This window comes from Gavia stellata, chromosome 1 (assembly GCF_030936135.1).
Source record: "Gavia stellata isolate bGavSte3 chromosome 1, bGavSte3.hap2, whole genome shotgun sequence".
In the NCBI taxonomy this organism is placed as follows: domain Eukaryota; kingdom Metazoa; phylum Chordata; class Aves; order Gaviiformes; family Gaviidae; genus Gavia; species Gavia stellata.
Window position 1 is genome coordinate 91430097 of NC_082594.1, and position 26791 is coordinate 91456887.

At 40.4% G+C, this 26791-nt stretch overlaps 1 protein-coding gene across 4 annotated transcripts in view; it reads right to left on the reverse strand.

Moving 5' to 3' along the window:
- DMD (dystrophin) overlaps nucleotides 1-26791 on the reverse strand; it is a 907831-nt gene that overhangs the window by 33225 nt on the left and 847815 nt on the right. For 3 of the 4 annotated variants that reach the window (XM_059827200.1, XM_059827195.1, XM_059827208.1), the window contains 7 exons: nucleotides 25795-25880; nucleotides 23050-23207; nucleotides 14511-14677; nucleotides 11644-11755; nucleotides 6531-6667; nucleotides 5752-5790; nucleotides 1111-1176 (listed from right to left, as the gene is read on the reverse strand). In XM_059827200.1, coding sequence (XP_059683183.1) covers nucleotides 1111-1176; nucleotides 5752-5790; nucleotides 6531-6667; nucleotides 11644-11755; nucleotides 14511-14677; nucleotides 23050-23207; nucleotides 25795-25880 — 765 coding nt within the window. The remainder of the gene's footprint in view (nucleotides 1-1110; nucleotides 1177-5751; nucleotides 5791-6530; nucleotides 6668-11643; nucleotides 11756-14510; nucleotides 14678-23049; nucleotides 23208-25794; nucleotides 25881-26791) is intronic. The other variant, XM_059827214.1, reaches the window with a different exon arrangement.

Here is a 26791-nt window from a genome sequence, read left to right on the forward strand (position 1 = left end):
CCTTTCTCTGAGGTTACATTCCACTCCTCATGATTAATTAATTCCACAATCAAGGAAAGGCCTTAAGATGCCAGGGGATTACACAAATCGCTTTGTACCTGGCAATGTCATCATTAGAACTGTAATGAGCAGTCATTTCTCATTGGTTTTCAACACTCAGCCCCTCCTAAACGTCCTGCATAATTCAGAAATACCACTCCTGATCAAATGATTTTGGGGGACAGAAAGAGGAGGTTGGAGTAACAGTTTTTCATTACCTCAACCTTTGCAAATTTGCTCACCTGGTAGAAAAACATTTTCGTATTTGTGCAATTAACCCACTTTTTTTAATTCTTAAGAGCAGTATGAAAGCAGACAAGTGAACTAAAGCAGCTATATACCACTATTTTAATCCTCCAAATCAAGGAAAAATCCTGTTTGTGGTATTCCACAAGGCGAATAACTTAACATTAAAACAGCACTTGAGATTCACATAGAGTTTGGAGGTTTCTGCTCTTCTGATTTGTACGATTACACCAGGGTCCATATTAAAAACAAAACCCTATGCAGAATCATACAATCACAGAATGGTTTGGGTTGGAAGAGACCTTTAAAGATCATCTAGTCCAACCCCCCTGCAATGAGCAGGGACATCTTCAACTAGGTCAGGTTGCTCAGAGCCCCGTCCAATCTGAGCTTGAATGTTTCCAGGGATGGGGCACCTACCACCTCTCTGGGCAACCTGTTCCAGTGTTTCACCACCCTCATTGTAAAAAATTTCTTCCTTATCTGTAGTCTGAATCTACCCTCTTTTAGTTTAAAACCATTACCCCTTGTCCTATTGCTACCACCCCTACTAAAAAGTCAGAAACTTGAGTGCACAGGTTAACGAAGACCCCACAGGACCTAATGGCCACTGCTGACCACACAGGTGCTCTGGCATGCATGTTAGTTAACAGGCTGGTTAGCAGCAACCACAGGCGATGCTCTGCATCCCAAAGCCTGGAAAGCAAAACCCCAAACCCTGTGTTTCTTTAAGAAGTGCTCAGGTAGCAGCTAGCCTTTAGGATTTTTTTTTTTTTTAATTATTATTTAGAGAAAGATCTGCCTAACGTCCAGCTGGTCTCATACCTGCTAGCATAATGTTCAATGCGTGAATGAGTATCATCATGTGAAAGCTGAGGGGACGAGGCAGGCCTATAAGGCAGAAAACACTGATTAATCACAAACAATACCCCTTTAAAAGTAAAAAGACACTTAGCTATGCCTGTACCCTCACATCTCCATGCCTTACGCTTATGCTATGTTTGATAAACAGCAAGTTATAATTCCAGGTGCTGCGTGTGGCCTCCTCAGGCCGTTGGTGCAATATTTTGTGGTACCACGCTGGGGATTTTGACCATTTTGCAATCCATCTACTGCAACGACTCTTCTTCACACCAGTCCCCGAAGAACCCTTTTCCAAAGGATTTATGGATGAGCTTTTGCCCCGGTTTTCCCTTCACACCTGCCTCCTTCATTGGCAAGCCTGTTTCACGCGCAGCCCCGCGCCAGCTGCAAAAGCCCTGCCAGGAACCTCTCCTCTGCCTCCCGCCCTGCTCCAGTGCCTGCGTCCAGCACATTCCACTTAAAAGAGCCTTTAAAAGGACTACTCCACGAGCAACTAGAAATAAATACAAGAAACATAAAATGTCTGAAATGAGCCTTTAATAACACGCTGCAGAAACTGATGATTTTGCCTAGCATCTTTCCAGAGTTGTAATCTGAACTATAGATCAGTGTGTTACACAGGAGGATGCTGTCAACTATTTGGGGTTTTCTGCCTGACAAATCAGATGGTATGAGGTCCTCTTTACTTTTCTGTTGATGAAAACAGTTCATGGGACTTTTCGCATGAATTAGAGTATTGTTTCTTACAGCCTCAACTCTGGAAAACGTCACCATTGAATTATGTGGCCTATGCAGTTCAGAGAGCACCCTTTGCTGCCATATGGGATTTTGCCAATCTACATATATCAGGAGGTGCTGGAATAAGAAAAAATGATGCAGCTTCCCAAATTGTATGGCAATCTTGTATTTTAGCTAAATTTCAACTTCTCTTTATTCCATCTCTGCTGACTGTCCTTCTGGAACTCCTGACTGAGGATGGACTTTCCCCCTGCTTTTAAATTATTGGATACTGTGGTTCGGGCTGGGTCTGCCCAGTGGGGATTGCACTGCATTGCAAGAGAAGGTAAGTTTTGTATTTACTGCTCATAAACCAAAACTGTAATAAACTTGTGGTTCGTAATGCTCCCGTGCTAGGAGTTTGATAATCCTGCAGTAAATCTACTAGGTTGGTCATCTTCTAGTTTTCTAATCAGCCTGCAAAGGGCTCTAGAAAATTAGGATCCTTCCGGATTCATAGAACTGTATGCTGGATACACAATATTCATTATCATTAATGTCTCTTCTCACAAAACAGCAAAGTTTTTCTCTTTAAGGCATTACAGGCTAAGCATCACGAATCTCATTTTGTCTGAAAAGAGCTTTGGCTTCCAACTGTACTTTTACCCATCACATGTTCAAACATTACCACAGCACACCAGAGGATAAATACTCAGTTCACAGAGTTCCTCAGTACAGCAGAGATTCACGAGGATGGGTAATTGCTTCTCTGCAACTTGATATCCCATTTTATGTAAGAACAACTACACTGAAGGGAAGGGAGGGGAAAAGGATACAATTTATGTAGGGCAGTGGATTATGGAGCAAGGTAACAACGGTTTTCGGAAAAATTGATGCTATCCCCATTTTTTAATTTGTTTGACATACAGTAGATGTTAAGCTGGTCTAAGCTGGTACTATCAATGAAAGAAGAGGTCTTGGTTTCAATGCACATGCAAATGTTGCTGCTAATACTGTGCGCAGACTAGGAAAAAAGTAGGTTTAGTTTTGAGCTGGATCATTCTCCTAGTCCCTCTTACCCTGGCATTGCACACGTATTTGTACCAGTACAAAGGAAAGGACAGCCCCTGGTTGGGACCAACTGGGCAATGAAGAGAAGTGATGCCCCTCTTGGCAGTAGTGCAAGGCAAAAGATGGGTCTGACTGCATGATAGCCTACTTGCTACCTTGAAACTAAGCTTCACCTTCAGAAGTGAACAGGGTGTGTAATATATATATTTTAAAGACAACATAGTGTTGTGTAACTTGTTAAGAGCTGCTTCTGTCATTCTGTCAACTGCAGGCAGGGGATGAGGCTACATTTCCAAGTTTGTCTCCACTTCAAAACATACTACAATGGAGATGTACCTCAAGCAGCTTTTTAAAAGTTTGCTTATGAAAGCAAACCTGTTGAGAAGCACAGCAGTCTTCATGTTGGATTCAGCTGCTTAGAGGTACACTTTTTCCAGTATCTGAGCCAGCTTGAGAACGACTGTGCTGCATTGCAGGCTGTTGTGTAGATGACCATCTGTGCTAGAGCTCACTGCCCTTCCTTTCTGAGCACACGTACTCAGTCCACCTAATCAGTTTGAACAGTCAGCAAGAGGGCTGAGAGACATAGCCAATATTTAGCCAAGATAACCATTCCTTTTACGAGGGGTCCACAGCTGCATTGCTCAAGCTGGGGGCTGCAGGAACAGCCTCGGGAATTCCAGCCAAGTCAAGTGGCGATCAAGTGGCAAATACCACCTCCTGCAATTCCCTGCACCCCCGGAGACCTGGCTGGCAGGAGGAGGGCACTTTTCTTGCTGTTCAGCATTTCAGTTGATGCTTCTTGAAAGTGTAGAATCAAGTAAATTTTATTTGTGCCACTGACAGCCCACAGTCCAAGTAATAAGACACAAATTCTCACAAAAAGTGCGATCTGCCCCTTTAATACCTGGCAAGCAGAGTATCTGTGCAAAATACTGGATAATACGCAGTCAGAATCACTAACTTCTAACAAAAAATATATGAGTATGTATTTATAAACAGTTCCAGATATTGTATCACATGTTGATGTCAGGATAGCAGTAGCATTGCTGAACGCTGCTAGGTTATGCTCTTCTGAGTACTTTGAAGACTACCAGAAAACTGGCATGAAAGCACCAGAAAAAGGCAAGATCTTAGAAAACAGGGAAAAATTTTATGATAACCAGAATAAGAGGTTTGACTGCTGAAGTTGGAATCAGCCCTGTAACTGAGAAACAGCTTTAAACCTGGCTAGCTCAGTAACTTGTGTTGTAGCCCTTGTAGTCTAGCACTAAGGAAAGCAACAAAGTTAGCAGAACAAAACAAAGAGCAATTCTTTCCAGCCACTATTAATTTCTTAATTTTCTGCTTTCTCGTCAGACCAGACAAAAGGATTGTGCTCAGGAAGATACCTGAGTTGGTCTGATAAAAGGTGCAAACCCTCCGTACAACCCTGCTTCTCATTATTTCTTAAGTTTTCTTAAGTATGACATGCGAATTAAACTCCCTGTAGTAGATGATGCCAAACCTTTGGTGTGAACCTATCGGTGTAGGCATACCATGATGTTATAGCTGTAAGTGAACTAGAATTAAGCATGTTATGGAAGCTTAATTTCATGTTGTCAGACAAAGCAATGGCATTCCACCTTATCCAAGCTTTCTTTAAATGTTACTTTTAAATTTTCAGTTGTTCTAAAGGGTAAGAAATCTAGATCCACAGCTGAGTGGATAAATGAGCATCCATCCTAAAGTTCAAAGACCCTCTATTTCAGTCTGGCTCCAGCCTTTTGGCATTTTCTGTGGGTGAATCCTCAACCACTGAGGTTTGCAGCATTATATGCATTTCTTGTTGCTTAAAGTAAATTTCCTAGAGGAAAAACACTTTGTTTGACTTCCCAATTTTTTGTGCTTCAAATGAAAAATATAAATCAATATTCACATGTAGACATTTCACTATTGTTTATTCTACCAAAAATTCAATGAAGGTGCAGACCATATACATTTCACCATATAGAAATATATAAAATCCTATTTATTAGATTCTCAACAGTTTTCAATATGTGAATTAAAAATAATCCTTATTTAACATTATTCTAAAAGCATTCATGTAACACTAGTAGTAGCAAATGCCACATTGATAAGTATGTGTATCTTTAGTTTATGCTGAGGGTATTACTACAATAGTAAGACTGCACGTGGAGGGATGGTGCAAGAATGAAATTTCCAGTTCATAGCTGAAAAATCCTACTTTTGTAACTTCTGAAAAAAATACAGTACACATTTCCCCATTTCAACCTGCCTTCACAAATTTTACTGTATCTAAAAAATTGTAATAAAATATCCAGTGAGCATTGGATCAATTGGGGCACGTGAGTGTGCAGGTGTGCACAGTTGCGCATAAAACCAATTTATAGCTTTATCTACAAAACAACGTCAGTCCTGAAACTGCATTAAATCCACCAAGTTCAATTTATATCTTTCAAAAACCATTTAGTATACATTGAGGGATCCACACTTAGTCAGAAACACAGGCTTTTAAATAACAAACTTTCATAAGCATTAGTAGGACTGCATCAAAATCCCTGTTAATGCGATCAAAATACATACTCCAGGAAGAGTATACAGCGCATAATCCACGATTGCTGGGAATTCCCAGTTTTATCCCATGCTATTCATTTGGGATCAAAACCTTCCTTCAGAGAGTGTACCAAAGAAAATAATCATAAAGAAAGAAGGAAATGAACTTATGTAAAACTAAACAAAGAAACAAACAAAAAAAAGTGAGGGAACGCAGCAGCAGTAGCAGCAGCAGCACACTTCAGCAAAAGTACTCACGCAGAATCTACTGGCCAGAAGTTGATCAGAGTAACAGGACTGCAAGACAAAAAATGAGGAGGTGAAGAGAGAGGCAGAAGAAACTCAGCAGCAAAATAACTACAGAAAGGTTAAAAAAAAATCACAACTAAAAAACAGAAATCCAACAGTAACATGAATGACTGTGAAGAGCAACCAACCAAAAAGTGAGAAAAAAATTGAAATCTAAAATTAAAAAAGAGAGAAAGAGAGAGAGCGAGAACAAGCTGCGTGCAATTGCCATTAAACAACCAAAGGGAACTGGGTTACTCATTGATTTCTCCATGTGCATCATTATTGCTTTTTTTTTCCATAAAGACTTCCAAGTCATTTAATAAGACTAAATTTATAGAGTGAGAAAAGATGAAATCAGCTGGGAAGCTTGCAAACACAGTAGCCTAATTAAAAAAAATAAACACACAGAAAGATACCCATTTGGAAGAAAATAAAAATTTAATGAAGAGATCATTAGTCTCCAAATTGCCTTATCAAACTCTGAAGTTTATAAGGCTGTCAGTAAGACGGTAAGTATTTTTCTTTTACTAACTGAAGTTGAAGTTCCTGTATAAGGACAGGTGAAAACAAATAAAAGCAATGGCAATTGGAATCCCAGCTTGTGTTTTCCTGCCAGCCGAGGTTAACAAAAATGAAAAAAATAAAGAGGCTTTATGCATTTAGGAAGTGAAGGGAGTTGGCACCAGCTGGGGAGCTCAAAGAGCATACCAAATGAATTGCTACTTAGACACTTTAGAGCTACTCACGTTTCCATGTTGTCTCCCTCCAAGACAGTTTGCACAGGCAGGTAGCCCATTCGTGGGTGCTTTGCAAAATATCTTTTTGTTCGAAATTTGTTTTTTAGTACCTTGGCAAAGTCACGGACGTCTTCTCCTGAAGTTGTCTGAAAGCCACAAATCACAATGAAATCATCTTTCATGAGGTTGTTACGGTTTCTCGGTTGCCTCTTCCTTTGCTGGGTCACATGGAAGAGCTGTGGCCACACCAAGCAGAGCTGCCAATGGCTTGACTTCCGGAACCACAAATTTTATTTATTTATCACTGTCATCTTACAATGTACTACACAGCAACACTGCTAGTGGGGAGGAAGGAGGAAGAAGGGAAGCTCCAAAAACCCCTGACAGGCTTATGCCTCATCTCAGGTGATCTCAAGAGGACAAGCAAGAATTAGAGAAGAATTTGTGATTTCCTCATCTGGCTCAGGGGACCCTGCCTGCTTTTTGTTCAGCACTAAAATGGCTATAACAGAGGATACACAGCCAGTCCGTGTGTCCAGCTAGCTGCTTCACTGTCTGAATCCTGACTCTTACCACACGTTCATCATCTACATGTACATCTCATGGACTTGTCAGTCCACGAAAGTCAGACCCATACTCTCCATACGTTTTCTTTCCAGTTTCCCTCTTCAGTCTCCTCTGCCATTAATAGTTTGATCAAAGAGAAACAAAAAGCAGGTGAGAGCTGCTGAAAGCTCTTAGATCCGTTATTTCTTCCTGCGCCTGTTTAATCTGTAGTTAGCAGGCATTTAAGATCAATACCCTGAGGAAAGTACAATTTGTACAAAGTTTTCTACTCCCTTGCCTGCAGTCAGCTTTCCTTGCTGCTGTAGAGACCAGTAGAGGAGCGCAAAGCGGAATTAGTTTCCTACAGAGCAGAATGAGCCAGGAAGAGTTCAAAGGATTTCTGCTGGGAAGATGCAAGACTTCTTGCAAGCCTGATTAAGTCAGGCGATTTTCTGAAGAATTTTAATGGAAGACTTCAGTTACTTTTAGTCAGGCTGCACTCCTTTCTCTGCACCTCGCAGAGACGCTCAACTCTGAAATACTGCTCTTCCACAGTAAATTAAGTTCTTCCTGACCCACATAACAATATTGCTTCTCCAGTGTATCTAATCTGGAGAAAAGAAATGAGGAAAAAGTTAATCTCTCCGACATTTTTTAATGAGTTCTATGCCTTCTATTTAGAGAGGAAGGAGGTGCTGGGACCTATCAGTCAAGCCAACCTTCACAGAGCTGCTGAAACAGATGTATACATTTTTAACGATTGCCTGGGTAGAAAAATTAAGGATGCCCTGAAAAATCATCTGCAGAAAGACTGAAATGCATTAACAGAAAGGACAAATATTATCCCTGTACTGATGACACCTACAAGCTTCATGTAAAGCTAGGAAGAATTTGGCTCTCTTTCCGGTCAGTCTGTCTGATAGGAAAATACGGCATGAGCAATGACTGGCAGAGAAGTGACACGGCAGAACCTACAAGCCCGTACAGGAGCACCCGTATTTTCAAGAAACTGAGATAATGGTTGATAATATTAAGTATCACTTCCTCAATACACCAGGAGTAAAGACATTTTGGGGAAAGGAGGGATTAAGTACGCCCAGACCACCCAGAGGTGTCCAGAAAGAGGATTTACTGAGGTGGCCTTGCATGCCCCAGCAGGAGGGAATTCCCTTTGCCGACTGCCATCTGCAATGCTGGCTAGGAGAGCTCCTAACCACGTTGTCATCAGGAGAGCACACAAAGCACATCAGCTGGGATTGGAGAAAAACTTTTAACATTTAGTCTTGGTATAAATGGATTAAGCACAGCTTTCTGTTCAGTTTGTTCACCTGTGTCATTTATAACTATTTATTCCTGCTTTCTCTATTTTCATTGTTGTGAACACTTCCCATTGCATTTGGTTGTAATTTGGATTAAGTGTTTTCAGGCAACAAGAAAACATTCTTCGCTTTGACCTTCCTGGGACTGTTACCCTGCCTTGCTCCCCTGAACCTTCTGCATGACAAACGAACAGTAAAACGGTGTGTTTGCACAGAAATATTCTGATCTAGCTCGTAGCACAAGAATCCCAAGAAGAAAATACATCTTCCAGTGACAACTAGAAGCACCAGGTACCTCTCATATGATCCAATTTCCATTTCAAAAATGTTCAAGGAGCACAAGAATGGCAAAAAAGAAGTGATTATTATGTGGACAAGATGATAGACTGAGGCTATTTTCAGCTAAACTTTCTGATTTGTTCCACATGATTATCAGAATAAAATCATCCAAAACAGAATTCTCAGCAGAACTGGTTTACAAGGAAGAAACAGTGGAGTTTCAGCATCCCAACTCTCTTAAATCAAAGCAATACATAGGCAGCTGGGTCAAGCATGTTCCAAAACTATTTGAAACCAAAACTATTTCATGACATAAGGAGAACTTTACCACCATCTGACTTTTTGCAGTTTGGTTTAAGCAAGTGCCTTGCCAAACCCCCATTCCAGACTGTAAACACTAGCTGCAGAAAGGTATCTCGGTTTGACGTGCTTCCTTCTAACAAGGTGTTTTTTGTGCTGGTGTGTCACTGTTCATTAAACCCAAACAGAAGAATGATCCTACATTTAAATCCCAGTCTAGAAGTTGTCTTCTATGCTTTATTTGAAACCTCTTATAAAGTCACCTCTCTTTGAACAATAAATCGAGCTGTGTTGCTTTCAGGAATAATTGTTGCAATTTTTCTGTCTAAATGAAAATTAGGGAACAGCCTTACCCTTATTCTGCCTCAACCTTTTGCAGGAGAGGAGAAGTTATCACATGCCTCAGATATTTAGCATGAGTTCTCAAATATCCCCTAAGTGGAATTAAAGACTGCAGTGCTCCAAAATTTCCTGGAAGTAAGAGGGAGGGGGAATAAAACTATCAAAACACTTCATTGTGCACTTCTAGCTATTGCAAAGATGTATCAAAGAAGGCATCACATGCCTTCTGTCTGCCAAAACGCATTTTAAGGTGAGAGATTTGTCTGGAGGATGAGGAAAAAATGCTCTGCCACCTGCAAACCCCTTTTCATTCATTTAGAAAACAATTACATGCTAGACATGATAGCTTCAGTGGATGTCTTGTTCAGTCACACAGTATTTGGGTATATTTTTTCAATAGCAGCAACACAAAAAAGATCAGGGCGTGCTGTGCGTCACATTCACTTTTTTTTGCCCCCAGTTAATCCTTCTCTAATTCAAATAGCTGCTGGTGCAGCCAGGCACGGCACATTAGTATGGGCTGCTGGAGTTCAGGATTCACAAAAAAATGTACTGCCTGTGAATGGTTCTTTATTCTGATCCAGCAATCTGGATGCAGTTGCAAGTTTTCTGTTCACCACCGTGTTCGCCTGTTAGTAATCTGTATTTTTAGGGAGAACAGAAACCTGCTGGACCCCATGTTGCAATAAGTTGCTGCAGGCTGTGGGGGTGTCTCACAATCCTTTTTCATATCTCTCTCTTCAAAACACATCTTACGAACAGGTTAAGAAAATAGTAGCAAGATGTTGGTTTGTGCACTCTGTGCACCGTTCACAAATCTCCTGTGCCACTTATTAGCAAGAATAAGAGTGGCAAACTGCGAAACAAAACCGTAGCCAATTCAGCAAGGAGGTATTCAGCTGCAGCTGGAAGGAATGCTCTAACACAGTCGGTCGGTTGGCCGCTCTGCCTACGACGCAGATCATGAGAGTCTGCTCTAGGAATGCCTGCGATGGAGAAGTCTGTTCAGACCTGCCCAGGCAGCGCCAGCATTTCCCTCTGACTTGTGCAGCAGCTCAGGCACATCGCCCTTTCCAGTACGTCCAGGGGACGACAACTGAAAATCAGCAGCCAGTGGATACCGACACAAAGCTAGCAAATGCACATTAGTTGCCCTTGCAGAGATTCAGGTTAAATACTGCCACTTAAATGCTACAGTAAAAGTTGATAGATAATGTAAATAAATATCCATAAATCAAAACAAATAAAAATACTGCTTTTGCTTTATTATAATAGTTTAGGGGAATTTTTTTTCTTCTCTCTTTCCTACGTTTCTAAGAACAGCTGAGAGTCTTTACTTTATTTTGGCCATGCCTTTATGTTTGGATGAAGATGTAAAGACCATTCACATAATTTTATGAGGCTAGCCCATGTATAATTTTGATGCTTTATTTTCACCATTTGTATTTGACCAGCAGATGAAAGTACAAGACTAGGGACCATGCCATCATGCTAGGAAATCATAACCAGAGAGCACACTGCTTCAAGATCACCACAAACAATAGCAAAGGCAGCTGAAAGCTCAGTCATGCTGCATCATGGAAGGACAACTTGTGAGCTCCTCTAATTTATGCCTTTCTGCCCCGGTCATGAGTGACAAAAAAGGAGCACACTGAGAGAGCTGGCAAAGGAAATTCCATGTTACTGTCTGGTATGAAAGAAATGTTTACGCAAAAGCAATCCTTCCGAGGGCTGTGAAAAACGGGTGAAGACCCTCAGCACACCACATCAATGTAGCACATCTGCACTGTGCTCCATTGAACACCCTGGCTTCCAGTCTTCAGAAATGAAATCTAACTTGTTACTCTTGAGAACTTCCCTGGTATGTTATATCAGGTGATCATACAATACAAAGGTACTGCTAAATAGTAAAGAACTTAAAAATGCCATTATAGTGTTGCGGGGAAAACAACTTGCTGAGGAAAGGAAGAAAACTCTCACACTGATATGGAGAAAACATTGTGTCCTAAGATACGAATGAGTATTTGCACAAATCACAGGCTTCTTGCAGGATCCATAAAGCAAACTATGGCACTGAACATGGAACGAGTCACCAGCATGCAATAATATATTATGATACAAACAATGAACTTCAATTTACTTCAAACCATCAGAGTAATCTTTTCTAAGCATCAGAAATTGCTGGCATGTATAGTATATAAAAAAATGATTTAACTAGGGGGTGGGGGGTGGGGTAGAAAAGCCACCCAAATGCTCCATTACCTTGCAGATAGGAAATGAAGTTTTTCCTTTCTACATAAGAAGGGACAGTAAGGGTCAGCAAAAGAGCTACTTACTGGTGTGCAGTATTCCACCATGGGATAGTGCATCTTATGACCTTTTGCAACACGGCCAGAGAAGAAGCAACTTTGGCAGATGTCATAGTTAAAGTGCTTTAAACTTCTGTACCTAAAAGAGAAGGAAAAAACCCCATGGCTTCAGAGCTGTATATATGAATGCTTCATATCAGCTTGTCAAATTTTCTGCGTTAGTAAGTTCTCTTCCCTGAGACATCACACAGTGTGCAATGCTGGGCAATACTTCTCCGCCACTGAGGGACAGGTATTGCTGCCTCAGACCTTTATCAAAGATCTGAATCTTTAAAAAAATTTTTTTAACACTGGGCAACAGCGAAGATTTCTACACAATCACTCTCTCTTAACATACGAAAGACACCACCACGCTTTTTGTTTCTGTTATGCTAATTTCAGTTCTTCTGCTCTTCATCATGATTCCTAACACAGAATATCCCAAGGAAGTAAAATTCAAATAAGTAATGCCCTCCTCAACAAGTCCCTCCAGCCAACTCTTAAGTGCTGCATACAAGGCAGGAATTCGTTTCTGTCCTCCCTAGCACCTCTATCAAAACAATTTTCCTGTATGGCATTCCATTCACACAAAACTCAGAATGCACTTTTGGGCCATTATTTGAGCTCATCAGCTCTATAAGGCAGCTAACTGTTGTATCTGCTGCACTGAAGTGCTTGAAAGAGCTGGAGGCATAAGGGTTGTCTTGTTCCAAATACGCGAAACAGTTCAGTCACGATGACCTCAAAAGAACATTGTTTTACACGTACTGAGACACACAGTATTAGCTTTCCAAAAGTCTTCCAATACAGTATCTTTTTGTCAAGTGTGTACTCAGGATCTCAATGACTTGTAAAGCCAGAGAAAAAATCTGCGACAGACAGATTCAACTATCATGATAATAGATTTGTTATATAAATTTAAGAGCCAGATGAGATCAGACAAGTAAAATTAGACACAAACAGAGAATTCCAGTGTCTGCTTCCCAAGCTCTCAATGCTCACTACAGACTATCCATTCACTTGCCATCCTTTGATTTTCCAAGTGCTGCATTTTTCAATTCCACCTACCTGTCTTTGGCTGTTTATACAAAACCATGTAACTAATTCAGTAGTTTCATAAACCATATCTGGGAACGGGAAAATGAGACTTTGTGGATGCATTGAACTACTCACATCTCATCCCTAGCTCTTCCTCAGTAATATTTATCATTTCCCAGTTAAGATATTCAAGGGGAATAAAAGCAGGAGAAGAATTTGGAAGACTAGAGGAACAGTCTCACTGAAGAAATACGCAGATCCAAACTAAAGCAGTATCTTCATCCAGCCAAGCTGGACTGAAGGCTGGCCAGAACTATGATAGTTGGACTTGGTGTTGCAACTGTTGCATTTGCAGGTCCTTATGCTTTCTACCTTTGGAAACCATTGGAGCAGGCAATTACAGAAACAGCAAAGAGGACTTCAACTTCTAGTCTTTCATCGTACTGTAAAGGAGGATTTCAACAGAAAATGAGTAGGCGAGAAGCTAGTCTTATTTCGGGTGTAAGTCCATCCACTGGCAAGGCCAAAATCACAACAGCCCATAGAAGAATCATGACTTTGAATCATTCTGATAAAGGTGGATCACCTTACTTAGCAACAAAAATAAATAAAGCAAAAGACTTGTTGGAATCCACTGCCAAAAACTGAAATCCAAAGCCTTGGGTCTTAAGAGATTCAGCAGATACATTGTATAACAGCTTTCATATCTACTTGCTCTGCACTGTTTCTTAACGCTGCACGGATTGTTCCTATTTATTGTCATAATTAAAAATTTAAGATTATTTAAAAGCAAACTGAAATCTTTTACCGTTATGTGAAGTTATGTACAGTTATGGTCCTGCAAGGAGCAGGGACTTGGACTCGGTGATACTAATGGGTCCCTTCCAACTTGAGATATTCTGATTATTTCCCCCATTTCCCACTGCCTGTGAAATTGCATAGGAGAAAGTGCTGCCCCACTACAGGCATAAAAGCAACATTCATACTCTCCCAGGTTAGAGCAAAATGATGGCTTTTCTATGTGGTACTGCTTGCTGCTGTTGTCTATCTAGGTTTTAGAAAAAGAATTACAGAAAGCTCTTTGTAAACAGCACGATACCATAGAAGGAAAAATGCCAATGGTAAAAGACGACTGTGCATAAAAAGGACAGAAACCATACAAAGCAGCTATTGCGAAGCAAAGTGATAAAACAAGTCTAGGCATAATTGAAAGTGAGTATTTAACTTGGCCGTTAAGTGGACTCTCAACAGGCATACCAACACACAGCCATTTTACAACACAGTGACTTATTCATTGCCATAGTAACCATGGTGTCAATCCAGGTGTTTAAATAGACCAGCAACATTTCCCCTGCTCCAGGTTAATGTTCCACTAACTACATTCTTTCTCTGAGAAACACGCATGTAGCTTCACATGTCTGCAAATTTGCAAGGCACTACCTTGCTTTATACCATGACAGAAAGCAATTCATTAGGACGCAGTTCAGAAAACGTAACTGCACATACAGGACAGATTGAATGTAAAGCAAATTGTATTAGTTGTGCAATCTACCAGTACTTTGGTTGAGGCACAGAAGGACTGCAGGCAAGAGCAGGACACAGAGGAAGGGTCATATCTTAACTGATAGATGATTTTTGTTCTGTTCAGCTCTCATGTCACTGTACCCAGTCTAGGTGTCATTCTCCCTTGTGCACTGTCACAATTATTTTTTCCCCTGAACAACGTGAATAAAATCAAGCACATGATTCGCCTGGAAACAAGCAGAGCTCTTGATCCACCAAGCAGTAGTACACATGGAAAGGGAGCAAGCTTGTACCTGAATCCAATAATTGGACACTCCTTGCAGATGTTACACTTTGCTTGGTGTTTGGCGGTCTCAGCAGCAGCCACCCTGTGCAAGACGGGCAGCCACACCATGGACTGTGGTTCCAGCCTCATCCAGTCCAGGAAGAGGGCTGCTTCAATCTCAGGTTTGTTGTTGGCCTGTAACACAAAGGGAAAAAAGACAGGGGCTGAGCACAAGCTATCTGTCTACTACCAGCTAATCAACAGTTCAAGCCATTCGTTTCCTGCCTACTCCGTATCTTTTCCCTGACTATACTCCAGCTTTTCCCCCAGTCCAGCCATTCACTGAAAAAAAAAAAAACAACTTAAAAAGATCTCCAGGATCCTGCCTTCAAGCCAGGAACTGGCTATTATTAACGTTTCAAATCTCTCATTCTCTTATTCCCTATTACAATAGACAGCACTACCTTGTAGTCTGTCACAGAGAAAATCATTCACTTACAGGATCACCTTTGATGCCTGATCTCATGTCTCCCGTCTCTCTCATCTGAGCCTGCATAACACTGCTTCTCACCTAGTTTAAAAAGTTTGTGTTATCCAAGCCCTAAAAATTGCATGCCTTTTGATCAAAATTCCTTTCTCCTTAACATCCTTCATTATCATACTGACCTTTCTTCTAAATCATGCATAAGGAAATCATTCAAATCCCTTCTCAAACCTCATGAACAAGTAACCTCTCTGCCTCCTTAAATGCCTCAAAATCCCCTCTTCCCACCATATCATCTTTAAATTTACTGTCGTTGCCTGCAAACACAATACAGTTTTGTCTTACAGAATATGATCGATTTAGCCTCATATTCCACTACCTCTCCCTTTCACCTCTTTGCCAGCAGCAAAAGAGCCTGTGAAAACTTCCCAGCAGTCCCGTTCCTCTGCTGCCTTCCCATCACATCCTAACCGCTATGATTATTTCAGGTATCTCTTCTTTGGTAACTTCGAGGCAGCTCACAGAGCTGAATCCCATTGCAGCAGGCACCTAGCACACACCAAAAAATTATATATCGTCCCTACCTGACAGCACCTACAGTACGGAAAAAGAAACAACAAAGAGACAAGAAACATAAGGCAATGGGGGACAACAGCGATCTATCTGCATGGGTAGAGGACATACCGTAGCGGCAGGCTAGCCACTGCAAAGAACAGCGCAGAACAAAGGCAAAGAGCATCAAAAGGGATTTTAAGAAAAACAGTGAAGTGACGCAGCAGTTAATGTGACTCTGACGTGCAGGGTGGTGCAGCGCCAGCACCAAACTGGTTATCTGAGAACCTGGGAGCTGGTTTCAGTGCTGAAGGCGAGGTGATGGATCAGGTGGAAACAGCGAAGGGCTCTGGCAGGGAGGACAGGAGGGAGGAGGATGGGTCCGCACAGGGAACAGCCCAAGCGATGAAGCGGGATGTCGTCCCGCTCCATTTCTCTAAACCACGACTACGTGCTAATTCAAATTCCTGGAGACATTTCCTTCCATGCTACCCAACAGAAACTGCATATTGATGGGCTGAATATATTTAATTCCTGTTTTCCTTTTTCTCCAGGTTTTCAAATACAGCCCTCTGTGGGCCAGTCTTTTATATTTCAAACTTCACAAGGCAGACTGTCTTCCTTTGTGGTTCCAAACCTATTTCAAGCATTTAAATAAATAATAAGCATTAATGTATCATGTACATGGACAAAGATGAATAGGGGATTGAGTGCTGATTTTTTTTATGCTTGCTCTTAGTTACTCTTCCAGTTTCTCATGAAATCTGAGTTTAGTATGACCTAGCTAAAACCTTATTCAACCAAAAATGCTAGCAACGGATTTTGAGAAAAAATATCACAACTGTTTTAAAGGAGAGAGAGCTAAAGGGAAAAACAATTAGTTGTGTGGGGTTCTTTTTTAAACACTGTTTATAATCTTGACAAACTAATTAACTGATCAATACTTGAAGACTGAGAAAAATGCAAAGTCTCCTAGACAGAACCCCTAGCCACAAGAAAGATGTGGAAAAAAAACCCCAGAATATCTCCTGAATGCATTAAATTGACTTAAAATGCTGCTGCAATACTTTGGTTAATTAAAAACAAAGAGATATTTTGGTCAGGGCTTTCTTCTTGAGATGCTAGTTTGGGAAACCGTCTAAAGACTCCTATGACTGCATTTAAAATCCACATATATGGATTTCTAGTACAGTCATATACATCCTTTTTGGATGTTTGGGGTAAAACCATCAAACCACAACATATCTACAGTTGTTCAGGTAAAGTCCCTCACAATATTCACTACAGGTCTTATATGAAATGGAATAACCTTTTTTTTTCCTCCACACATTGAAATATTTCTGAAGACTTCTGTATTAAATACTACTCCTCTGTTTTTTCATGTAGCTACAGAATTTAGGAACCTCCCCAAAGAAAAAAGAGAGAAAAATAAAAAATACAATAAAGTCCAACCAACACTGGCAAAAGAATTTGTTTGGAACAGTGGATACTGCCTTCTGCTGCAGGACATCAGTGAATTCAATAGAATTAAATTAATTCTAGATTCTCCTAAGAGAAAGGCATATTTATAAAATACAATCACCTATATTTCTGTTTTTCACCTAGCAGCCAGGGCAGTAAAGGGGCTGGGGAGAGACTTTCTGTGGCTCACTCAGTGAGCCATCATCAGCCAGGAACTACAGTGGCAAACCACTACCCTGCCTAGCAGACTACACTTTCTAGATAGAGGTCCTCTAAGGCTCAAAAATATTTTAAGAGGATCTCTTTAATATGCCATTTATAATAGAAAAACATGAAGTGTACAGAAATGCTGCAGTGCAAGCTGCAGTCAGAATAAGAATGAGCTGCTCAAAGCGGTGCTCTCCACTTGTAGCTGCTTTAAATTTGCAGCAAAAATGCTGCGGCGATAAAAGACTTTCTGTAACATCCAAAGATCTATTTTAATTTTGCAGCCACTGCTGATTGCCAGCAGTCCCTATAGCTGCCTACCCAGAGCTCTGCATGCTGGCTATACAGAGAGATTAGGTGCATTAAAATGTATCAGAACTGGTTCTGAATTATATTACATGAAGATTTAAAGCCACGTGGAGAAAAGCTGGTCAGGGTCAGACAGTATAGGACAGACAGTTCTCAACTGTTCCCTGAGCTGCTATTACGATTTTTTTAATAATCTCTAAATCCAGTAAAGGCAGCAGCTGAAGATTTTACATAAGGGAAAAAGTCCGAATTCGTACAGTTCATATCTGAACCAACAAGATCAAGCTGTAAAAAATATTAATGGTTCTTCTCTTGAACACATTTCTGTGCAACTCCCAATTTTTATGGTAATAACTGAGTGAATCATAAAGTAAAATTCATAAAGCCCTTTCCAGCCTACAAGTAACAATTTGTTATGGGGGACATTCAAATTCATTATGTTCCAGACATCTGTTTTTCAATATTTATTTTGCAGAAACAATGGGGGAATAGGAAGTTGGGTGGTGCAAGGATCTTTATGCAATACTTGGGAGTTGAATTTTTTGGGTTTTTTTCCCCTCTTCTTCCAGCTAGTACTTTAAAAAATATTCTATGCTGTATTAACTTTATCTAGCCATAATATGAAATATGCTTAATACAGTCATGATGTTACATGAACAATGTGGTAAGTTTTTGGGCAGAGTCAGACAATATCAGACAAATTTCTGATAACATTTTTGATGAGTGATATTCTGTTTAGCTGCAGTGTAGGAATTTAATTGGAAATAAATTCACATTGTTAATCTAATGGTGTTTTCCACCCAGGACAGAAAGCTTTATGTTAGTTTAAGTAAGTATTATTTTGGACAAAATTAAATTAGGAATGGGATTCTTGTGATTTGTTGAAGTTTAAAAATGCAGAGCAAGCCATGAACAGCAGCCCTGTCTCCCAGGAGTAGAAAGAAACCCTGCTCAACCTTGTCTTCCACTCTTGAATGCCTCCCCCAGTGCATTTGTTTTGTCCCCATTGATAGCTGGTAAGAAAACAAAAGTCAAGAATTTATTATTTCTGAGACAAGTGCTGTTTCATGGTCAAGAAAGAGAGAATTATTCTAAAGGTAATTTTGGGTGATGCAAACTGCTTACATCTTGCATCGACCCTTGGAGCAAATGCTTAAGATCATTACTTTGACCCCTTACATTACACTTGATTGCATTGACTACTCCAGCCTATGTTTTTAGTGTTGTGGCAAAAAGTAATAAAATAAAAAACCATGAACTCTGAAGTGAATTAGTGTACAGTTTTTTATTATCCATGCTTGAAAAACACCATCTTCCTATTCCCCATACATTACCATTTTAAAATAGCTCTTTAAAGCAGTTCACTTGTAGGACTCTTCAAGAGTGCCTCCCGAAGTCAGGCACAGGTTCACAAAATCTTGCTGAAATAAAACCAGAATTGCTTTTTTATGACATTTACAGTGTAGCAGCTTGAGGAAGGATTTGCTAGTTCCCCTCAGGCTAGCTCTCCCCTGTCAGAGCCAAAAGCAGAAGAAATATCCTATGAATAGAAACAAGGGCTGCCTGGATATCTCAAAAGAGATCGAGTCCTTCAACAGTAATACTGCATTTGTACCTTATTTTCATATAGACCTCTATATAACTATATATAGATTTTTGTACACAGTATTAATATTTCCTAACTGTTAAAAAAAAACCAAACCAACCCAAACTCACCCCTCACAAAACAACTGCCCGACCAATTCAAATCACAGCATTTATGGCCAAAGTCACTATTAGGGTCTTGGCCCAGGATTTGCAATACCCAAACTCTACCTAAAAGGACTAACAGGCTCCAATTTTGGCTTTTATTTTTCTGAATAAATATACTGGATTTGGACACAGTTAAGTGGTTGTAAACACCAGGCTGATCTTGCCTGATCACTGATCAAGTACGAACCTACAAAAGAAGACTATACAACACAGAATATTAAAATACTTTCCTCTGTCAAAGTGAAATGAAACAAGAAGGATTAAAATACAGATATGAATTAACTCTACATATTTTACTACTCCTTAGCTTCATCTGTACTGGTTTTTCGTATCAAGTACTCTAGTTCAAGTACACCCTTGGCAGCAAGCATACTTAAACCAGTTTATAACCGAGAACCAAATATCCAAAATTTTACTGAGAAACAGCAAGAGACATTTTCATCTGAGCTGCATTCTATTTCCACATCACATTTCTTAAACATCCCAATGTCACAGTAACTCATCCAAGGCAGTGATGTGAATTCCTACGTCCTATTTACACTATACAAGGAAAGCATATTAGTAATTTTCCACTGTGATTAAAACACAGTGCATGTGTCCTTTAGTCCATAACAATTCTCTATCCTGTTTACTTAAAAAATGTACCCATCAGAGATCTAAAAGGAAAGTGCTTTCACACTGCAGTAATACTGAATTCACTCAATTTTTCATGGATCTATAGATTGCTTTGATGCAGTCTGAGCCCAGGCAGAACTATAGAGTCTTCAAATGGTCATTAGATCAAGCTCTTCGCTCTCACTTAAAAACATTTTTTTCTTTAAAATCTCGAAGCAGAAATTACCTCCCCCTGCACCAGGTAGGAAAGCTGAGTCCCATAACATCCTTTTTCTCCCAACAATTGCTATCAGCACCTTTCCGTATGAGAAGAGAACTATGAAAAGCAAGTGTCGGTGCTGGGGGGATGAAAAGTGACAGGGCAGCAGCAGCAGCCTGCTGCAAGGGGACCTGCTCCCCGGGAGCGGGCAGTGCCAGCAGGAGCGGGCAGCGGGCAGGCTGCTGCCAACAGTGGGGCTGGGAAGCCTGCCCTCCCCAACCCTCATTCCCAAGGACTCGCACTTCAAATCGAAAAGCAGGAGAGATTTCCCCTGTTATCGCCAGGAACAGTAAACATCCCCTTTTTTTCCTTGCTGTTGTGCAGACAGACAAGGCCGTTGCCAGGGCACCTAACCTAAGGGGGCCGGGAGAACCATTTCTGAAGCACGCATTTCTTGCAGACTCTGACATGACTGCAATTTATTGCTGGCTTATCACCACCAGAAAGCAAAAAAAAAAAACCCTAAAGAAAAAGCATTCCTCACCGTGGGCGTACAGAGAAAGGCTTAATTTAGTTTCCTCACAGTAATGTAAACTATGAATCCCCACACTATTTTTAAAAATTGAGTTATCTCACTTCAGAAAAGGAGGCCGCTGGGAGCCCCGTGCAATCCCCACTTGGCCATCCAGCTCCTCCAGCCGCTCTGTTTCCCAGGCTGCTCCCCTCACTCGCACCTCTGTGCTACTCCCCCCCCCCCCCCCAACGTGAAGACCCTCGTGCCCCCCATGCACCATGATCCTACGCCAAAAGAATCTCTCTGTACTCCTCTCCTTTCTTTCTCCTGGAAAGGTCTTATTTCTTCCCTCATCTCCATTCCTGGCTGCTCTTTTCTTTCATGCCTCATCCTACGCACCCTACTACTGTTCTTATCATCGTTCCCTAAGGGCGGCCCTTGGTTTTTTTTCCACTCCTTAGTTCCTTCTCCCCCCACCCCCCATCAGGGCTCTCTACGCTTGGATTTCTGCTCCTTTCCCTAGGACTCCATCCCACCCCCATTTTTGTATTTCCTTGGCTCGGTTGAGCCTCCCTCCCCCTTTCTGGTCCTCCTAAAAGATCATCTGTTCTGCTGCAACCCAGGTCAGAAACCACCCTCCCAGTCTGTGAGTTAAAATGAGGCTTCACCCAGAGGAAAAAGAGAGGATGAAATTCCTTCCTTCTGCAGGTTAAGAAGAAAACCTATTTTTCAGTGCAGGTAAGAGAAGGAAACTTCAGGTTTTCTGATGTTCTGATTTATGAACATGTCAAAGGCGGTGCCCAGCTGTGCTTGGACTGTTTCTAGAAATGCCAGCAGCTGGATGCAGTATAGCATTCAGCCCTCTGGCACATCTTCATTTGTAATGACAATGTTGCTAACTCATTTTATTCAAACAAACATTTATTCCAAGGTCTTCTTCCTACTTCATAAAAACTGGTTTTGTGTGTTCCATCACTATGAATTTTATTGTTTTTTTCCTAATATAAACACACATAATATCAGACCCCTTTCCAAAAAAACATGTTTTTGTCATATTCCGAGGTCACTTTCCTTATCAGTTTTTCTACAGTGCTTTAAGTGATGGTGCCATTCACTTGGGAAAATGATAGGATACAGCGAGTCCTAATTTCCAAGGAAGGTCATTTGCACAAACAAGCTTTTGACCATGGATTTGCTGTGGCATCATTTTGCGCTGGTCTCACTTAAAAGCCCAACATGGAACTGGAGGCTTGCAAGCCACAGTAGGGTCTAACCCAGCTATCAGAGTTGCTGTGCATAGTTTATCAGCATGGGTTATCCTCCCAGGCTATGGCCCTATAAAACATTAATTAAACAGATTAGAATTATAGAAGGTCACGACATGAATTATGGAAATGGGAAAATGTGAATCCTGTAGAATTAATCTGTTAAGAGAAGCATAAAAAATACAGAAAGCAAACGTTCTATCACAACTGAAGTTTGTGGTGATTTTAGAATTAGATTCTTTTCATAGTAACCGTGTGTAAGAAGACTACTTCCAAGCATTAATATTCATTGAAAAAAACTTGCTGTGTTTTTGCTTACTACAGAACTGCAACTACTACATTATGAAACTTCAGCAGCAGGCAAAAAAGGAAACAACTCTCCCCCACCCCCAACCAAACAAAAAATCCTCCAGGGACAGTTAGGGGATGGGAAAAAAAGCGTTTCTTCCATTGTAATGTAGAAGATGCATTGAGAGTTAATCACAGACCATACATTACCTCTCCTCCTCTACCTTTTCATTAAGCAGCTGTCTTCATCTTGTGCATTCTGCTGTTGGCTAGGATAAGGATGAATAATTCCCTTAACTCTCTTCTTCCCGGATTAAATAATTTACAAGTTTGAAAAAGAGCCTCTAGTTCACCATATATTCCTCAACAGACAGGACAGGAATGCTTTCTGTACTCTTTAAAGAAAACTGGCATTATCCATTCAAGCAGTGGAAGGAGCTCATCAAGCACTCCTTGCCCCTAGACAGCACTGCAGGCAGGCACTCCTTTCGATTGCTCCCCTGGGCACCTGGCTGTCACTGGTATGTATATGCCCAAAATCTAGATTAACCATTGCTGTTCACCTACATGGCAGCAATAAACAGCGATCTACTGCTGGCAATAGAAAACTGTAAAAGCAGGTGCTGCTGTAACAAAGATTTAAACTGTTTGCAGGGTTCAGTTACAATATAAGCCTTGATGACAATTATTTGGTGTCTGGATACTGGCATAATCTGGGCTTCTTCCACCACCGCCAGAGAAATGGGCTAATTCAAATACATCTCGTCAAAGGAACAGTTTAATACACCAATGAACACCACCATTAAACGACCCTCAGTAACCTAATCCTTCTTCCAGATTTTCAATCCTCTTCAGAATGGACAGGCTACCTCGCCACAAAATAGAAATCAGAAAATTAACAGTGAGCAAACATGAACTTACAAACTGGAAGCAGCTTCTGACGCTCGGCTCAATATTGCTGCCCCCGAAGGAGGCTACTTCCCCCAGCTGCCGAGGGATCTGGATGGAGTCGTGCAGCAGGAGCCCCAGCCGGCGCTGGTCACAGAAGCCGGTGGAGCTTGCCACTTGCTTGAACAGGTCTGGAAGAAGGAAAAGGACACCCGTGCTAAAGCATCACAACTGGGATATGGCAAATAGTGCAGAATTTTGCATCGTTTCAAAGGCTCACAGCTGCGGTCAACAGCCTTGGCAGACAAGAACACAAACGCATCTTCAGGTTGGCTGCTTCTCTTCCCATAAGCACTGGGTTTTTTCTGGTAAATAAGCAGTCTAGGGATAATTTTTAATAGCATTATTGGCTTACACCTGGGAAGAAAGGCCATTATAACACAGCACTTGTGGCATTATGGTAAGAGCAGCTGTGATTCTACAACACAGCTAACTAAACAGCAGGATCTTTAAGTCATAACAACATAAATGTGTTAAAAATATCATTTAACAGTAAAATAATCTCATACAACATACAGCACATTTTCAAGTCTTAGCAATCAACGTAAAACTCAGAGAATCCATTTCTCTTTCAGGTGAGTTGAACTGAAAAACAAGAGCTCCCTAACTTTGATATATCATAATCTTTTAATCCAAGGGTATTTCTAAAATGCAAGAAAAACATTACAGTATGTCAGAACCTGCCATCCACCAGGAATGTTCATATCACATTAAGTTTTCACTTCTGAAGTGAAACGTCACTTGAAGCCATGTTCTGTTACTGCATCATTCTAGCAAAGAATCCTTACAGAACAGAATTACCATCCTTTCATAAGCTCAGTTTAACTGAGTGGGAATTAGTTATACATACTTTGAGGAGGTTTGAGAATTCATAAGAAAAATCAGGTTAGCATTAACTGAAATGTTTATTTGGTAATATCCCTGTTGACGATATAAGACCTGAATAAATTCTCCTCACTTTTCAAAGAGTTAAAAAAAAAAAAGAGAGAGCAAGAGACGGCTAGAATAAAACAATGCCCTTTTTTTGGAGCTGCCTTAATATTTCACCTGACACCAGGGATACAATTATAAAGGTGCTTCAGCACTGCTCGAGATAACTTTCCTAGCACTGCTTTGACACCTGTTTTCTTCCAAAGGAACAAAGGAATGGATGGGAGAAAGGATTATTTTTTCATTATATGAATTTCACTCTTGCCAAGTCTAGGTTTATAATAAATAATTTCGGGTTAAATCCTTCCATCACCTCTGCATGCCTGAAGACCTGTGCTCTAGCACAACCAACTCTTCTCTGCTGCACAAATGAAAGAAAAAATTTTAAGGGGTGCAACTCATTGCATACTTGCAGCAATACCAATAGCAATGGCAGTATGACTTCTGCATGGATGTGAAGCCAGACCACAGCCTAGCAGAGACAATTCCTTCCTCTCCCACAAAAGACTGAGCTTTCAATTTCCCCATCATTAAAACATTAAGTGTTCTACAACCTTAAAAGGGGAGTTATGTGCTACTGTGCACACACACTACAGGAGACTATAAAATATGAACAAATGTTTTCCTTTATAACTTTGATAATCCTCAATGAAATACTGTTTTGAAAAAAATCTGTACTGTGTAATTTTTCTTAAAATAGTTTCTGAATACTTTTTCATAACACCCACATGAAACATCTAGAGATCTAAACTGTGACATTCATAGTGATTGCCCTGAAATCTGATGCAATTATACATAGTCGTGCACAGACTTCATTGTTGGAAATGTCTGTTTTCTCTTTAGCATTCTTCAACTTTCATTAGTAGAAGAATAGAATAATAACAATTGATGAGGAACTGCTACAGTATTAGGTCAAATCCTAAAGGTTGTTTTTTTAGTGGTTTTTTTAAATGCATGAAGGAGTGATACCAGTTAATTTAACCACAAAGTTAGTCTTGAGAACTACTCTTATCAATAGATCTTTTCTGGATCCTAGCCTTACTAATGAACTGATTCATTAATCAGATAAAACTAAAACTTCAAATGGAATTTTTTCAAGTATTTCAGGATTTGCTCTATTAAAATATGCAAAATTTGCATACTTTTAATATTTGCTTAAAGATAGCCTCTATATTTAAGCACAATGTACATAAGATGACCCTGACCACACTGTGGAAAACATTTTAAAAAAATACTATATTTTAAAATGGTGTAATGCAAGATGTCCTGCAGACATGCATTTTTGTGTATGAAGGTGTGCTAAACCAGTGGTCTCCAAAGGGGGGGTGCGTCCATCACAGGGCATGTGCAAGGCAATCCATTGGGGTGAGGTAAAAAAGTATTTTTTGTTCTGATAATAAATTAAAAAGAATTTAAAAATAGTGTTTATTTCATCTTTATCTCATGCCTTTTTAATTTACATTTTTGTGTATATTTTATAATGTACATTGTACATTAGTACAGTAGTACATGTATATAATCTATAAATATATACATCTATTGGAAGTGCACGCTCAAAAATTTTTTACCAATAAGGGTGCATAATCAAAAAAGTTTGGGGACCACTGTGCTGAACTACTTAAAACCAAACTGAACAAATAACTTAAAAATACAAGGCAGAGCAAATTAACTTACTTTGCATCTGGAATATCTAAAAGAACATCTCTGTATGCTACTTCAATGTTTAAATAGGAGGAATGAAACAGAATATAAACATAAACTAAAACCAAACGAATTACATTGACTTACATCTATATTTATCTTCCAGGTGTGCTTTACAAAGGGATACAACACCAGTTTTGAAAGATAAGACACGGATCCTTCCTGTTCGACCCCTAATGAAAAAGAAACATTGGATGATAATATGACCAATTCACGTCATAATTTGTTTACTATAACGCAGTTCACCAAAGTACTGTAGTCATTATAAATGAAGTCCCACACAGAACCATGTTGCACAGCACACGCTGGCCGGTTATTAGATAAGCTAGAAATGAAATATAAAATATGCTTGTGGCTCCACAGGTGTAGCTGAATTGGGTTGTGCCGTTGTATCAATTCAACCAGAAACAGTCTCATTTGGAAACAATTACACACCTCCTTTTTTATGACAAAAGTGAGAGTAAAGAGTCTTTACATTACACTTATTTGAAAAGGCTTCTCTAAGAACTGCTGCTATTCTCAGAGAAGATGAGGTCCCTGATGGAACAGGAAACCACCCCTTTTGCCAAAGACAATATAACTTCACTTTCATTAGAAACGTGATGCAGCAGTTGTTTTTAGAAAGTCTTTGCTTACTGTCTGTCAGCCCTGCCCTGACTTGTTTGAGAAGGAGCCAAGCACGAAAAAGCGGCCTTTGCCAGCAGTGTGCAGTGACAGAGGCACTTGTAAGACGCTCAGGTGAATGATGAAGCTTGCTTAGAAATCATGAAAATGCAGGCAGGCTGTACAGTTATGACATTAACAACACGGTGTGGTTTCTGAGCTCCTCCTTGCAGCACTCAAACCTGTCCTGTGCAGTGCCAAGGGGCTGGTACACACCACACCAGTCACCGCGCTGCCTCCGGTCAGCCTTCCCCTCCTGCTCACTCCTGCCTTGTGATATGCCCACCCTATTACTTTTGCTTTCTAACATGACTTTGAGAAGAGTATCCTCCTTTGCACTGTAGGCAACACAACGACAAACCTTCACATCTCTCAGTCATCTGGTTTAGCTCAATTTACTTCCAGTTGCTGGCTTCCCCCA